We start from the raw sequence: 17,736 nt of genomic DNA on the forward strand, positions 1-17,736 counted from the left end.
AATGGGATATGGAAGAACAAACTAATTTTGTTACGAGGGCATTATTGTAATTTTATTTTTTATGTAGTTGTAGATTTAGGAAAGAGAAAAATCATATTGAGTAGTTACTTATTATCTATTATGTATAATTCATTCAATATAATTTATATAAACTATTTTATTATTTTTAAAATTTGAATCTAATACTTTGTAATTAAAAGTTAAAATAGTTATCACTTTAATTAATTTCATATTTATACATATTTATAGAAAATTAGATTCATGATTATGTTTTTTTTTTGTGTACTAACTGATAATTACGTGAATCTTTCTAAAATCTGGTTTGGTCCGTTTGGGTTTGGTGAAATCCGGTAATCTAGTCAATTTTTTAAAATCGGATCAGATAAAAAATTAATTGTTTTTTAAAAAAACCTGCCAATATTACGTGTTTTAGTTTTAAAAAAATAAGAGTGAATACTCCATCCGATCTGTGATAATTATCTCAAAAATGGTGTATGTAATATTTGAAAAAATAGTAAAAATTTTATCATTGCTGTAGTAGAGACTAGATATAAGTTGCATTGCACAAGTCAGCTGAACCAAGATACATGACTGGGTCATCTTTTTCTTCCTTGCTCTGATTCTATTTTTTACGATTTATGAGACAATAAAATTATCTCCTACATAATCATTCTCTCAGTCGTCTAAACATAAGCAAAGTTTCAGTTTCTAGTTTGAGAATTTATTATTTAAAATTAAAAGAAGGTCATAGATTCAACTCTTCTTCTTTTCTAAACCATCAAGAACCTTCATAAATATTTCTAAAACACTGATTTTTCAATAATTTTAATCATTAATTTTAATTAATATATATTATATTTTTTTATAATTAAAATCAATAAATAAAACTATTGAAACATATGTATTTTAGAAACATTTAAAATTCTTCCAATCATATAATTTATACTTTTTTGGCTTCCTCTAGAATAAATTTAATTAATTTAATTTTTCCTATTTTGTTTAGTGGCACAAAAAAAAGTGGAATCCAACATGGTTAGTATATTTTTACGTATAATAATATCAATTTAGATGGTGTTATATATATTTAGACAACAATTATGTTAGGTGTATTAAAATTAATCCCAAAAATTAGTTATTAGTATAAAATATATATTAAAATATAAAATACACATTAAAAATGAGTTAAATAATGTATATATTTATATATAAATGCATGGTGATTAATTTTAATGAGCACATAGTAATAGAGATGGCAACACTATCCGAATACGCGAGTATCTACGTTGTTCCTACCGGCCTCGGTGCGGGGTGGAACGGAGTTGAGTTTAAGTGATACTTATCCCCTCTCTGTCCTGGTATATATATATATATATAATTAATAATATTGTATCATATTTAAATTTTTACTTTAATTTATATTATATATGTAATAATGACTATATAAATTTTAAATTTAAATTTTATTTATTGGATTTTAATATTTATAGAGACAGAATGAGTATCTACAAAAAGCGAATTAAGATTTAACTTTTTACTACCATAAATAGAAGCAAAATAGATTACATGCGAATTATTGTATAATAAAATAGGATTGAATAGGATAAAAATCTGTCTCTATCCACTTCATTGGGGCCTAGGATTGAGGGTTGTCCAATCCACCGACCAAACAAAAAAAACATTTTTGTTTAAACAATCGCGTTGATTTTCTAATATACTATTTTATCCATGGTGTTGTTCAACATTATCCTTTTTGTCGAGGAGACTATTTCCATGCTATAAATATGTATGTTCTAAAACATATAGAATTTTTTTAAAAAAATTATACATATTTCAAATGGTGCTTGTTATTATGGAATACTATTTTTATACTTTATGATAAAGTATAGTTATAATTCAATAAAAAAGAAATAACATGTTAGGTATTAATTTTTGAATGGATCAAATTTAAAACAAAATATCACTTTCTCGTAATCAAACCGTAAATGTTTTATGAAGAAACAATATTAGTCTACTTCATATAAGAACCCATCATCACACTCATCAAAGAACTAATCCAATGATATTATGCACATTTCTAAAACCAGAACATAGCGTAATTGAAAAATTCCACATCTCGACCATTGATGAAAAAATCTATATCAATTCAACATTCAAAGCAAAATAAATACACAATATTTCTCTTTGAGAATACACTTTACCCTTCCAATGCTACAGATTACAGAATATTGTCTCCACACAAATTGTGATGTAGGCTAATGATGAAAATACATGTTATCACGACCCAAAATAGAAGGGGAGTAAAAACGTTACAAAAATTTTAAGAGGAAAGATAGGATATGGTATTGTTTGACAGTAATTTTACTCATCTTCACTCATTAGTCATTACAATAAAAAAGAAAAATACCGCAACCTATTAAATTTAACTGTTACAATATAATGCTTATCAGAAATTTCAACACCTAACACTGCGATCATCTTTATTCTGAAGAATTACATCATAATCGTTTCTCTTTCACTACTGCTGAACAAAAAATGGCAGACTTGTGGCAGCTACCAATATGCCTAATGGCAAACATTTTAATACAACACTCAGAATACAAAGTTCTCTTCCTCAGCAGTGCTATTGAGCAAAGCATCTCCAACATCCTTTAGAGCAGCTGCTGTAGAATCACTTATGCCGAGTAGATACTGCAATCTCGCCAATTTCTCAGGAGTCGGATCACTCTTCAAGTATATAGTGTATAAATCAGCAAGTTCCTCTGGCACTTCCCATGATTGCGGTTGTGCAGGTACTGCTTTGTCACAAGCCAGCAAATCATTGAGAGAAGAAACCTGCACATGCAATCAAAGGCACAAAGCAATCACATTGACTATGTCTATCTGTAACGACTCAATCCAGAAATATATTCGCACAAGTATACATGAAGCTTTAGAAAATTACTTACCACTCCTGGATGTTTTCTCTGTCTTAATAGCGACACGGCCTGGACAAGCGAGTTTTTTAATCTAGCTTGTGCGAGCTCACGAACAACCCCTCTTGCTTTCTCTTTGTTAATGTTGAGATCCATCGGGATTTTTTCATATACTTCATCCTCATCAAACTCTCCGGTGCCTGATGAGAAAATATCCTCAACAGTTTTTTTGAAGAGGGTCTCCCTCAAGTTCTCGGATACCATGCTGTCTAACTCAACATTGGCTTCCTTAAGTTCTCTAATCTGCTTAATATTGAGCCTTCCTTGTGTCACAGCAGTTTCAATGGCCGCTGCCATCTTTGTGGTGGTTATACTCTTGATTATTTTCTGAGCATATTCTTGAGGTAAACCTACTTGCTTCTGCAGGTTATTAAGCTGCTCCACCCTGGCCTTCGTTAATTGTCCATCAGCTAAAATTACCTCAGCTTGTTGCCTAAATGCTTGCTCGGCTAGACTCCTATGTACTTCAACTATTTCTTTACCACTCAATCCCAGGATCCCACCGAGCTGATTTAGAAAAATATATTCTGAATCATCCTTCTTTGTAGTGATCTGAGCACCAAATGGAACCCTTGTCACTTCACCGGTTAGACAGTAAAGTAAGTACGTCTTGTAAAGATCAGTCCTGTCCCTTTCTGGAAGGTCATCTTTAAGAGTAATTTCTGTCTGGCCAGGCTTTCCCAATTTTTCCACGAGTTCTTTGTCTGGTCTAATTTTTTTGAGTGTTTGAATTGAATCCCATTCTTCATCTTCTGTTGTCACAACAATGTCCTCCTTCACTGGTTCTTCAGTTGAGGCATCAGCCGACTCCCCTTTAATGTCCTCCACCAACTGAGTCACCACCAAGGTGTTGAAAGCTATCATCTTCTTCAGTTCCTTCGCAGACTCTGTACGACTTCCTGCTGATCGTGCACGTTTTATGTAGTTAATAAATATCTGCCTTACCTGTAATGATACAGAAACAGCTAGCAAGTTATAAGCCTATTCAAATTCTAAAATTGAGAATAAATGTCCTGACAAATGGATACTCACTGCCTTGCTTGCAATAGACATAGCAGTCTCCCTGGTAAGTCGCAAGCCATGTGCTGCTTTTCGTACGGATTTCTTGGTTTCAGCATCATATCCATCAACCCCGGATGCAATTGCTTCTCTGACAACCTATTGAAGAAGATGCATGAATTAGATTAGTAATATATATCAATAAATGTAGGGATAAGCACTAAGAAGACAACACTTAACTTGGTCAAATATGATTCTGTTATAACCGATTCTATTGGAGAGTCAGAGGCGTTAATTAGGTACTTTACTATATATACAAATATTGGTTATTGGTTTATATAAGTGAGAATTAACAATGCATGACTGATTCAATAACAATTAGATACATCTTTTCTCTCATTCAATATACCTTTTGAAACAAACTGCCACAGATATCTGCATGCGCTGCTTCAACAATCTGTTGAGGTACACACAGCATCACACGTAGCCTCAACAAAGCTTTAACATCTTCCTCACTGAGCTCCCCATCAGCCACACATTGCTGAAGCTTTTGCCGGTAAATTTCTTTAAATGAGAAGGTATAGTTAGATTGCATTTTAATGAAGTAATTAAGAATTTAAAAAGAAAAGCAAATGTAACAGCCACATCATGTTAAAAGTAAGACTAATAATCACATGCATGTATATTTTTTGCTACAATCCACACATGAATTGGAACTAATTGGAACTTACAAATCATAAAGTGTTTAATAATTCAAGCCTGATATTCTCTAAAACCTCCTGTGAACATGACAGAAGATATAAGAGTAAGTCTTACCTTCATGAAGTTCACCGGCCTTTTCTGGATCAAAATGCAATTCATCACATAGCTTTTGAAGGAATGCTGCTTTGCTATCTGCCATCTCTAACTCGCCATCTGTGACAGACTGTGCAAGTCGTTTACGATATACCTTGGATGTAACATCAAGTGAAATGGCTTCTGCCTCGCGTTTGCCCAATCCAAATATATTTCTCAATTGATTTAGTGCAGCAATCTGAAATAAGTTGTAAACATATTAATGAATGTTTACATAGATCAAGTTTCCATCTCAAACCAATAACAACTTATAGAGTAATGAATATCATGCTTGTCAGCACAAAGTTATGTGGCTTTGCTTGACTAAATGCTGATTCATGAAATCAGAATTAGACTGCATGTACTATATTTAAGTTGAAATCTTATGCTTGTGCAACTTAACAGCACATAATCCACCTGATATAAAGCTAAGCAAGGACCCAAGAATTGTTTTATGAAGCTAAAATATACCCACCATAAACAACTAACTACCTTACACTGAAGTTCTGAAAATAAATACTTCAATTGAAAAATTGACATGAATTTATGGTTAACAAGGACTCACTAGCATGTATTGAAAAACCTGTTCAATCAGAATTTGGTGTCAAGAGGAAGATTGAAACATGGTAGACAGAAACAAAAATGCAGGAGGCTTACACCAATAGGAAGTGTAAGTAAAATTTTAAGTTATACGATTTTAAGAAAGCATGGCATCAATATATAGCAATCTAAACTGAAATTTAATTTATCCAGTCCATATATCAATATCTTCCGCATGATCCGATACAATTTTTTCAGGAAATGAACTGTTCAACCAAAATAAATCCTAGGAGAACATGGACCCTAACTCAAGTTCAAAAATATCTTAGTTTATCAACAAAGTACACATTTACTTTACACTAGAATATTATGGCCATTTACCTTATTATCTTCCATGCGCCCACCAGATAAAGCATCTGAAACATATGCCCTGTAAAGAAGTTTCAAGTCCTCTATTTTTCTATCACCGTCATGCTCACCACCTATGCCACATATTGATTGAAGTTAACATCACAATTGCAAAGTAAAAGAATAAAACAGGATCAAAGGTAAATAAATAACATAACAACAGATAGTCAAGATACCTATTAAAGAAACTGGACCGACACCACGGGCAAACCGATCCACATCTATCTGGTGCTGGAATGAGGTAAGTAAATTATTGAATGACAATACCCTATCAAGCTCCTCAACTGCTTGGCTGACCCCAGGACTGGAAATAGAGACAGTTAGAAGTGGCAAATTCAAATTTGCAACATCTGAATACATTAAGAAATGAACAGTAAAATTAAGGAAACAAGTGGCGAGGAGAAGAATATCTAGAAATTTAAGATGCAAGCATCCTTTGCAAATGTTAACATGGTAGGCATGGGCAATTGTTAATGAAAAACCCACAATGACCTGGTCCCTTAATTGAAAGAATATCTGGGTCAAGAAAACTATGGACATTATTACATTGGGGATTTTAAGAAGACTTTCAAGAACCACGAATCTTACACTCCTCTAGTGCGAGATTTAAGAACACCAATCGCTGTGGTAATATTTTCCTCCACCAATTTCCTTGTGTGCTCTCTAAACAAGTTCCCCGCAACCTTCAAAAGAAAATTTCCTTTAAATTAATGAATAAATTATGCTACACCACAGAACTATATGATAGCAACAAGAACACTAGAAATTTATGAAAGATATAAGAGATTGCACCTCATCAGAAAGGCGATATAAAATTTGAGCTTCCCTAAGTGCAACAAGTTGTCCTGCATTAATATCTGGCAAGAATATAATTGGTTAGCACCAAGGAAGACGAAACAATTTGCAACTCCTTAATATTATTATATGATAAATTTCGTTTGTTTGGATAATACCAATTTTAGAGAACACAAAACATAGAGCAGCATAGCAAATGAACATAACTAGAACCTTTTTAGGCGTTTAGTTAATATGATAATTGCACCAAAAATAAACATAAGAATATAATACATAATCATGTCTCATCATTAATATAAGTTGGACCAACTGGCAAACAATATTCCCATTAACAAGCCAAACTTAAACTAGAAAATAGATGACAATTTGACAATACGACAAAATTTTAGTTAACTGAGCACTTTTAAAACCAAATAAGGCTAGATGCTTTCACAATTACCTCTGCCAACTGAGTTCAGCTTCGCAGCATACAATCGCTGAGCATTGTCACGGACAGCTACTTCAACCTGGTAAATAGATAATAATTAACAACTAATCCGAACGGAAAAAAATGACAGCAAAGAATAATAAAATCATAAGAAATGAGACCACATCCACGTCAGTTTGTCAATTTTAACAAGCAGCACAAAGTGCAATTCAAGCAGAAAATCAGTTCATGCTTTCCAGGTAAATAAAAATACCTGATCATAAATCTATGCCGTATACTAGCCTCATTGAAAATTAAAAATACAACTCACAAATCACAATACACTGAGCCCCATTTGATACATAATTAGTAAATTATTAAGTAGATACCTGGGAATCAGTGACCTTGAAAACACGCTTCCAAGGCAGAAGGAATGATGATGCATCTCCAAATACAAGATTCGACACATAAATCAACTTTTGAAACGCCTGCACTGGAGACTCACTAAAAATGGTCAAGCTGCAAATATTTAATTTAAAGCCAGCATGGTATCAAAATTTAGTTGCACCACAACTGACTTACCCGGCGTTGTTCAATATCAGCATCACGGTCCCCAACTTCCAGCCTTTGCCTGAAGATTTTCCTACCAATCTGGTTCAGTCAAGAAGCAACAAACTAATAAGAGGTAAAACTGATTTCACTCCAAAATAAGAGAAAAAGAATAATCCTTTTCCACATGTATGTCCACAATTAAGACAAGAATACCTCCATATGCATAGCTGCTGCATCTGGGTCATCAATCCCTATGGAATTCTTGAAACTGATTATCCTATCAACCTCATCACCTTTAAGTTCCTCACCACCAGGAGGAAGGACAGACGACACAAACCTTTTAACCATCGGAAAAGAAAAACAAGCAAATGAATCATGTGATGCATAACTATAGCCAAAATCATTATCACTACCCAAGCCTGCTAACAAGCAACAAGTCAACAAAAAAAAGTACTCACTCGGCGTATATATCACAAATCTCTGCCTTAAAAGCCTCATCTTGCTTGCTCACACCATACCTGAAGGGAAAAAAAAAAGTCAGCTAATTTCACCATGAACCATTCTAGCAGAAACTAAACCGAGTAAAAATTACTCGAGTAGCTATTGTATAATGGTAAAGCATCAATTTTAAAAATGCATTTTTTTCCTTCTATGTTTATGACATTTTATTTTGCACTAAAAGTACTTCATTAAATTAAATTCTCATTTTTCAAATTAGTTTGACTTAACTACTATCGACGCTTACAATTTCAGAAATCAAAAAATGTTAATAGCAATTGAGACTAACCTATTGGCAATGCCTTCAATATCTTCCTTCTTCAACTTCGAAGGGTCATCAATTCCAGCAACGTAGTTATGCAAATTCACCGCCGCAACCTGCGGAGCAGAGGCGTTCAGTGCATACGCTGCGGCACCACCGGCGGCGCCTAGAGCGACAGCACCGCCCAACGCGGCAGTTCGACTGCCACCAAAGCGCGTCCCGAGGCCATACCCGGCGGCGACAGCGCCGGCAACGATGACGGCGGAGGTGGCTAGCCTGACAGGCGGCGACAACTTGTCAACGAGGACTTCGAGTCCCTTGAGGTCCCTCTGCGGTTTGGACGGCGGAGGGGGAGAAGAGGATGAGGAAGTGCGGTCATCGGAACAGCGAGGGAAGGAGACCCTGAAACGGCGTCGTTGGTGGTTTAAGGTTGTTGGTTGGAGGAAAGGAGAGGGTGATAGAAGAGAACGGGAAGATGAAGGAGTGAGGGTGGAAGGGTTCATGGTTATACGGATAGAAACGACGTCGTTGTGCAGGTGAAGAGTGTGGAGAGTGGAGTTTATAGGGTTTAACGAAAATGAATGAGATGCGACTTGAGATGGAAGAAGAGGATAGACTTGTTACTTGTTTTGAGGTAGGTGGGGTCATGCCCGGAATATTAATGAAGTTTTGGGGATTACTTGCTATTATCATAGAATATGTGCTCATATTTCATAAAATGAAAAGGGAAAATTTAGGGACAAGTAGATTTATTAAAATTTGACCAGCACTTAGTTAGTAAAATAAAAATGAGTAATTTTTTATTATTAAATAAAATTTTATACCATTAAATATACTATTAATAGTTAATTAATGACTACAATTCACCAAAATTGCTGGTCTCTTAGCATTCCTCAAATAAAATATTCTTGGATTTATGACTTATATATATATATATATTAAAATGTCATTAAAATTTATTGATTTTAACTATCATTTTTAATAATTGATCAAATTTTTTTAGTTTAGTAATTCAACTATATATATTAACTCATATTTTTAAATACTAATAATTAATTAAACACAAAAAATAATAAATTTGATAATTTTTTAATATTTTTCTTAAAAAATAACTATTATTTTTAAAATACTTATTGTATATTGTATATAGTAATATAATATGTATAAATTAATTAATTAATGGTTATAATATAAAAATAACTATACAGATCCGTTCAACATAACTTCAAGAGGTGACAGCAATTTTACGGCAGCAACAATATAACTTATGTATTTTGGGAGACTATAATGCTATTATTGATCAAAGTAAAAAAAGTGGAGGTAGTTTTAAATCATAGTCTTCTATAACAGATTTTAATTATTTTATTAGTGATAATGCTTTACTTGACTTAAAAATGATTGGTAGATCTTTCACTTGGAGTAATAGACGGAGAGTAGAGAAATTGATTCAAGAACGATTGGATAGAATTTTAGTGGGAGAAACATGGCTGCAACTGTTCCCTAATCCAGCAGATCTTAGATTGTTCGAGACAGATTTTGACCATGTCCCTCTCCTTTTTTACACTAATCCACAAATTGAACGTTAAAAAAGAAGATTTAAATTCTAGACCCGATGGTGTAAGGAGGATTTAGTCCAAATTTTGATTAGTGAGGTTTGGAAAACAGAAATTGAAGGCTCTCACATGATTCGACTAGCTCAAAAGCTTAAACTCGTTCGACACCGGTTGGTCATATGGCAGAAGAGTAGTCTTTCAAATTCTAAAAAATAAATTGATGAAATTATAGGATAGCTAGAAAAAAATGAGAGCATCAGGTTTAATGGGAGGTCCTAAAATCATAGAATTTGAGCAAAAATTAGAGAGGGCCTACTTGAACGAAGAGCTCTATTAGAAGGATAAATCTAGAATTAAATGGCTAAAAGAAGGAGATAAAAACTAGCTTCTTCCATCAAAAATTTAAGCCTAAATTTAGGAGAAACAATATTTGGAGATTCAAGACTGAGAATGGAGAGTGGGCTACTTCTAATGCAACCATCGCAAGGGTAGCAGAAGAGTATTTCAAGGGCATCTTTACTTCCACCAATCAGGCGAATCCTGAGCCTTTTTTCTTAGACTTTGAGCCTAAGATTACAGCTAGCATGAACCGTAGGCTACAACGTCCGGTCTCTTTTGAGGAAGTAAAGAAAGCTACCTTAAGTGTACACCCACAAAGTGCTCCAGGAGAAGATAGGATGACAGCTAAATTATTTCAATTTTATTGGAATATTGTGGGTGAGGATAGATTCAAGGCAGTTAGAAGTTTTTTTTAGGAGGGCGTATTTTAAGGAGTTTCAACCACACTAACATCTGCCTCATTCCTAAGATTTCTGATGCTTGTGATATGTCCCAGGTACGATCTATTAGTTTATCCTTTGTATTCTACAAAATCATCTATACGATACTGGTTCATAGATTACAAGGGTGTATGAATAAATTTATTAGCCCTAATCAGTGCGCATTCTTAAAAGAGAGACACATTTCAGATAATATCCTGGCACATGAGTGTATGCACTACCTCAAGCAGAAAAAGAGAGGTTTATAGTATGAAATGATCCTTAAACTTGATATGAGTAAAGCATATAACAGGGTTGAGTGACAATTTTTGTGGTTTATCATGAAGAAGATGGAATTTGATTCTACGTGGATAGGTTGGATTCATGAATTGGTAACGACGATTTCTTACTCTATGGTTGTGGAAGGCCAACCATACAATTTTTTTAAACCAAATAGAGGCATATGTCAGGGTGACCATCTATCTCCTTTTCTTTTTCTATTTTGTGCAGAAGGCCTTTCCTTCTTACTACACAAAGCAGAGCATAACCGGCACATTCAAGGGATCTAGATTACAAGAAGATGTCCTAAAGTTAATCATTTATTTTTTGTAGATGATTCTATATTATTTTGTAAGGCATCAGAAGACAATTGTGAAAGGATCTTAGATTTATTAGGGGACTTTAAAAGTTTCAGTGGCCAAAAAGTTAACCTTAATAAATCTGCAATCTTTTTCAGCAATAACACTCTTCATGATATACGTACATCACTTGCTATTACCATGAATATTTCACACATTGGAACTCAAGACAAGTATTTGGGACTGTCTTCTTTAGTAAATAAATAAAAAGACCACCTTTTCTGCTGTCAAAGAAAGGGTTATCAAAAAGGTCCAAGGGTGGAAATGATGTCTCTTATCTAATAGAGAAAGACAAGTATTACTAAGGGCAGTAGGAGAAGTAATCACGATACATACCATGTCTTGTTTCAGACTTCCATATAATCTAATCAAGGAAATCTATGGCATTCTTAATCAATTCTGGTGGAATCAACAAGTTGCGGAACGTCGTATGATTTGGATTAGTTGGGATACAATGATAAGGGCTAAGAAAGAAGGAGGGCTTGGCTTTAAAGACCTACATGCACAAAATTTGGCTCTCCTAAGTAAATAATGTTGGAGAATTACCACTAATCCTGATTCTTTATTATCTACAATTTTAAAAGAAAAATATTTCAGATATAATTCTATTCTAGATGCAGAATTGGGGTCCTTACCTTCTTTGGGATGGAGGAGTATCCTTGCAGGTAGAAGTGGCGTTGAAAAAGGGTTAAACTGGAGAGTTAGTTCTAGAATAGCAATCTGAATCTTTTGAGATTCATGGCTCCCACCTTCGTAACCATTATCAGTACTAGCTCTTACAAGTCAGTTCCAAATTGGACATTCAATCTTCTTAGTTCGAGATCTGTTCTCTACACATAAGCAATGAAATCAGTCCCTAATTAATTCAATATTCTCTCAAGATGTTGCCCAGAGAATTCTATCTACAATACCAGGAGAAGGAGAGGATGAAATTCAATGGACACTCAATAGATCTAAGATATATGATGTAGTTTTAGGATATAGAGTTGCTTACCTTTTTCACCATGTTTCTCTTGAATTTTGTCCAAATATCATGAAACAACAGAAAATCTGAAATTTTCTTTGGAGTCTGACAACCCATATAAGATTCAGGTATCGGGTGGAAGTCCCTCCATGAAAAACTCTTCGTCATGTAGCTCATAAATCAGCGATTCCCAAGTACTTCACCAACTTGTCCCATTTATAATGCTGAACCAGAATCCTTGTTACATTGCATCTTCAACTATTGGGATACTTCAAAAACTTGGAGCAATAGTCCAATAGCGTACCTGACCCCAAATCTGAACTGCATCTCCTTTTTCGATTAGTGGAGACTCCAAATTATTGTCCCGGGTTACCGATCTGCAAGTAAGAATTCGGTCTGTTTTGCTTTGATTATTGCCTGGCATATGTGGAAAGAAAGGTGTAGGAGAGTGTTCGAACGCCAATCTATGAATCTTGAAGAACTTTTGGCAATTGCTACCAAACAAAATCAGGAACTTGTAAACTTATTTACTGAAGTCCCAACTTAATTCCAACTTTGCTTTCTTCTTAGTTTCATTTTTTTTACTTTGCCAATGGGAGAACCTCATTTTTTTTTGTGTAATCCTGAATTTAGACAAAATATTTTCTTTCATTTGAAATAAAATAATTTACTGTCTTTGAAAAAAAATTTATTAAAAAATAATATTAATAAATATCATATGATTATTTAAAAATAATTTGTTATTAACAAAAAATTTTTTACTTTTTTATTTATAAATACTTAATAAATTTTATAATTAAATAAAAATATAATTAATTTAAAAATAAATAAATATAAAATTAAAATTAAAATAAATCAAATAAATATAAATTATGATGAAAGTTTAATATATATATATATATATATATATATATATATATATATATATATATATATATATTATAATTAGCATATATGATATTAAAGAGTAAGTTAGTCTTATGGCAAAACAAGTTTGCAATATTTTTAAGATTTGAATCTTTTTTCTCAACATTTAAAAAAATTAAAATAATGCACTGGAGCACCAATTCGATTTGGACTTTATAAATAAATTTTGAGATTTAATGTCCCTTCTTTTGTTGGAGTTTTTATGTTCTCTCTTTTTTTTTTTTACAAAAATTTGAATTTTATAAACAAATTTCCGGATTTATTGTCGCGAATTTCCATCTTCTTTCTTTTTTACCAAAAAAAGTAAATTATCATTTTTACTTACAAAAATTAAAAACGCTAATATATCTATTCATAAAAGAAGAAAATTACCATTTGTATCTATGAAATATGGATTTCGTACAATAAAATTATTTAAACACTAAAAAATTATCTAAAAACCTTAAATTACCGTTATCTTTACCATCACTTTTCTAATTTCGAATCCGACCACCACCCAGACTCTTCTTCACCACCACTCTCATTCTCAACTACCACCAACACCGCCGCCATCTAAAATTCGTAAGCTTCATGGACTGGTTAGTGTAAAACGACGCTGAGGCGAAGAGGTGTGGCTTCACAGCTGCCGCCGCCTAACCTCAACAGCCGTTGCCATCTCCAGAGGTAAGCTTTTGTGATTTTAAACTCTAGGTGTTCTACAAATGTACTATAGTACGAATTTGTGCTGCATCATATAAATTAGAAATTCAATCAGAATGCAAAATAAAGTAAATAGATCAATAAAAATGTGAAATTGGATCAGTAGAGCGAGATAGAGGAAGCTTGAGTGGGTGAAGAACAGCATAGCATTGTTGGTGGTGTCTAATTCCTTCTTCTTCATTCTCAAATCTAAAACCCTAGCTTTCACTATTGCGGTTAGTTTCTTACCCTATCGCACTACTCCGCTATTGCACTGAAATTCCAAATTCTCCACTCTGCAACCACCAACCCAAAATTTCCGCAGAATTTTATTCTGATTCCAACAATACCCTAGTCCTGAGCAACATCAACAAACACCATGGACATGGAAGGATTATCGCTACTCTCCGCCCCCTAGGCACCGTCGAGGAGGATGACCAAGATAACCGCATAGGCCACATTAAGGGTGAATACTGCCTCGGTATTAATTTCACCTATTTTTCATTTTTGTTCTCTAAATTCAATTCGGTGAACCTTTTTCTGTTCATAATGGGTCAATTATCGGTACCGAAATTTCTCTGATCTGGTCTTGAAAAGATTTGAGAATTTCCAGAACTTGTTCAATCGTTTCTTGAACGGCCTTGGTCCGCTTTCGAACTCGGAATTTCTGGTGTAGGTTGGATCAAGCTAAAGCGTGCTATAAAAGAGCTGGTCGTGGGCGTCATTGGAGGAGTTTCACGCGGCGAGGTAATCGAATTTTTAACAAGAAACGTAGGGAGATACGAAGCGAAGGAAGACTAAAGTCGGCGAGTTAGCATCGTTATTTTTGGAACGTTCATCAGAGGCATGGGAGGCGTTTCGAGTGATGGTGGTAGTTGGGGATAAGAGTGGTGGTAGGGTTTGGGATTGGAAAAGTGGTAGTGTGGAGTAAGAGAAGTTAGAGATGGGTTATATTAGAGGGTAATTTGGGAATTTCAAATAAAATTTTTTATTTGGATAGTTTTGTTAGCAAAAGTTCATGTTTCATGGGTACAAATAGTAATTTCCTTCTTCTATGGATAGATATGTCAGTATTTTCAATTTTCATGGGTACAAATGATAGTTTACTCAAAAAAAAAAAAAAACTCTGCTTACTTGAAGGGATCAGCTTCTGTCATCAATATTGCAAGGTAGCGGTAGCTTTCTCTCTCCCATCTCCAACATTTTCTTCTCTCTTTCTTTTTTCATTTTCAATCATCATCACTTTTCTTTTTTTTTCTTTCATCTCCCCTTTTACATTCTTTTTTTCTTTCCTCAGTTCTTCCATTTTCCTCCACTCTCTTTCTCTTGTCCCCTCCCTTTTTTCTTTTTTTCTATCACTTTATTCTTTATCTATTTTTTTCTTGTTTTTCTCTCCCTTTTCTGTTTTATTATGCTTTTAGTTTATTTAGGTCTTTATTATTTATTCTTCAATAACTTTATATGATGTATTTTCTCTTCTTTTGGTGATATTTTATAATTTTTTATGAGTGATTTGAATATGGTGGTACAAATTTATTAGATATTAAAAAATGATACATTGAACTTTACTTTTTATTTATGAAAATATTTTTATACCTGAGAAGGATTCAGATTTAAGTGAAGAAAAATGAATATTTCACTATGTTGCAGCATTTTCTATGTAGATCTATAAATTATAAAGAATTGTATTTGTCTATATTTTTACATGTTAATACTTTTTAGAATCGAATATTGGATATACTTTTAGTTTATAGTTTAGCATAAAAAATGTTTAATCTTTGATTTTTTTCATTTAGATCTAATTTGTATAGTTATCATAATCGAACACTAGATTAACAGGTCACTGATTCAACAGTTGGATGACTGGTTGAACTGTTTGACTCAGTGATAATTAATATAAAATTTTATTTTCTTTTTCTATTCATGCATAATAAATAATTTTATTTTTTATTTTTATACTTATTTAATTGTTACTTATATTTAAATAATTTATTAATCAATTTATACTCACTATATTTTATAATTTTTATTAAAAATAATATTAATAAATATCATATAGCTATAAATAAAGAAGATATTTTATAATTAATAAAAAGTATTTTTTATTTTTTAATAATCATATACGATTAAAAAATATAATTAATATTAAAAAAATTAGTATAAAAGTAAAATTAAAATTAAATAAATATGACAATAATTCCTTATTTGAGGGAATATATATAATAATTAGCAGATAGAAAGTCTAACAAAGTTCAAGACCTTATGGCTAGTGATAGCACTTGGGTTATGGATCCCAAAGTCTTGCAGGACGAAGCGTTAAAGTTTTATAGAAAAATTTTCTATTCTGTTGAACAAGTTGATACTAAGTGTATGGAGTAGTCCCTTCTCCTAGACTTAGCCAGGAAACTTCCGAGTTCTTAACTCAGCCGATGACTTTTTTGGAGCTCAAGCAGCCGTGTATAGTATGGGCCTCTTGAAAGTTCCAAGACCTAACAAATTCCAAACGTTTTTTTTTTCAAAAAATATTGGGATGTGGTAGAGTATGATGGTTGGAAGACTGTATAGAGTGTCTTTTTTGGTAATTCTCTTAGCTATTCCTTAGTGGAAACGCTTGTTGTTTTCATTCCTAAATGTGATCATCCGTGTGCATTTAAAGATTAGCGCCCTATTAGTCATTGTAATGTCATTTACAAGATTATTACTAAGATTTACGTAAACAGATTGCAACCTTATATAGATGAGATTATTGGTCCGACCCAAGGAAATTTTATTCAAGAAAGAGGGACTCCGGATAATATTATTGTGGCTCAAAATGTTGCTTTTTTCAAGAAGATGAAGTCGAAAAAAGGTGTCATTGCTTTCAAGAATGACCTGGAAAAGGCATATGACAGGGTTGATTGGACTTTCCTAGCCGATTCTCTCGCTTTTTTTGGCCTTCCCCAAGTGTGCATCAATCTGATCATGAATTGTGTTCAGTCGTCTACTCTATCTATCATGTGAAATGGTGCCAAGTTAGATGGTTTTCCTTCTCGGAAGGGGATTAGACAAGGTGATCCTATGTCGCCCTATCTCTTTATTATTTGTATGAAGCATTTAGCTACTTTTATTGAGTCTCAAGTGAGTTCTAGTAGTTGGAAAGCGGTAGCTATCTCTTAGGGAGGTCTGTGGTTGTCGCATCTCATGTTCATTGATGATTTTCTTCTCTTCTGCAGTGCAGTAAGTCTCAAGTTCAGAATATTATGAGAACCATAGAGCATTTTTGCAAAGAATTGGGATTAAAAGTCAATCTTGAAAAATTAAAGGCTTTATGCTTTAGGAATGTTTCTAATGGTCGGAGAGCTATCCTGACAAGGGTGTCTTAGATTCGTCTAGCGATCGATTTGGGCAAATACCTGTGAATAAATATTGGGCATCCAAGAACTTCTAGAGTATCCTTTTTTAATACGTTGTCCCATATTAAATCAAGATTGGAAAATTGGAAAGGGAGGCTCCTCAATAAAGCAGGTACACTATGTTTGATTAAACCAGTTGCTTCTGCGTAACCTCTTTATCAAATGCAAGTTGCTCTTTACCTTCTTTCCTTTGTAAGAAGCTTGATGTTATCATGAGAACTTTCTTTTGAAAAGGTAAAGTTGATGATCGATGTTTTAACCTTGTCAAATGGAACACAATGATTACTCCCCGCAAGCATGGTGGTTAGGGGGTAAGAGACATGCATTGTGTGAATCTTTCCTTAATTGGTAAGCTTTTGTGGCAATTCATGCATAGTCTCAGATCCACAAGCTTCGGGTTTGTGTTTTGAGGCTAAATATGTGTCCAATGATATAAGTTTGGAGGGAATGGATAATAGCAATGCCTCGCCGGTTTGGCGTGATATCATGAAAGCCAGGGACAAGTTGCAGGATGATTTTTACTGGAACATTGGTCATCTCTCTCAATCTTGGCCTTTTGG

The 17,736-nt window shown here is 33.5% G+C and overlaps 1 protein-coding gene across 1 annotated transcript; it reads right to left on the minus strand.

Annotated features, from left to right (window-relative positions):
• Nucleotides 1-2,315: 2,315 nt before the first annotated feature.
• On the minus strand, nucleotides 2,316-8,937 carry LOC112702706 (protein TIC110, chloroplastic). The gene is made up of 15 exons (XM_025753859.3): nucleotides 8,294-8,937; nucleotides 7,965-8,024; nucleotides 7,720-7,843; nucleotides 7,537-7,605; nucleotides 7,344-7,442; nucleotides 6,988-7,054; nucleotides 6,546-6,610; nucleotides 6,342-6,436; nucleotides 5,930-6,057; nucleotides 5,727-5,827; nucleotides 4,788-5,004; nucleotides 4,381-4,535; nucleotides 4,005-4,130; nucleotides 2,946-3,917; nucleotides 2,316-2,832 (listed from the first exon to the last, which is right to left on the minus strand). Exons 1-15 carry the CDS (start codon nucleotides 8,767-8,769, stop codon nucleotides 2,590-2,592), a joined length of 2,997 nt encoding a protein of 998 aa, XP_025609644.1. The 5' UTR covers nucleotides 8,770-8,937; the 3' UTR covers nucleotides 2,316-2,589.
• Nucleotides 8,938-17,736: the final 8,799 nt, after the last annotated feature.

The sequence above is a fragment of the Arachis hypogaea genome, chromosome 7, assembly GCF_003086295.3.
Source record: "Arachis hypogaea cultivar Tifrunner chromosome 7, arahy.Tifrunner.gnm2.J5K5, whole genome shotgun sequence".
In the NCBI taxonomy this organism is placed as follows: Eukaryota; Viridiplantae; Streptophyta; class Magnoliopsida; order Fabales; family Fabaceae; genus Arachis; species Arachis hypogaea.

Bases quoted from the DNA above. Each gene is read 5' to 3' on its own strand.
- LOC112702706 (XM_025753859.3), bottom strand. From the start codon at position 8,769: ATGAACCCTTCCACCCTCACTCCTTCATCTTCCCGTTCTCTTCTATCA. The intron at 8,025-8,293 runs GTTAGTCTCAAT...TTTTCCCTTCAG, and splicing joins ATTGAAGGCATTGCCAATAG to GTATGGTGTGAGCAAGCAAG. The intron at 7,606-7,719 runs GTATTCTTGTCT...TGACTGAACCAG, and splicing joins CAGCAGCTATGCATATGGAG to ATTGGTAGGAAAATCTTCAG.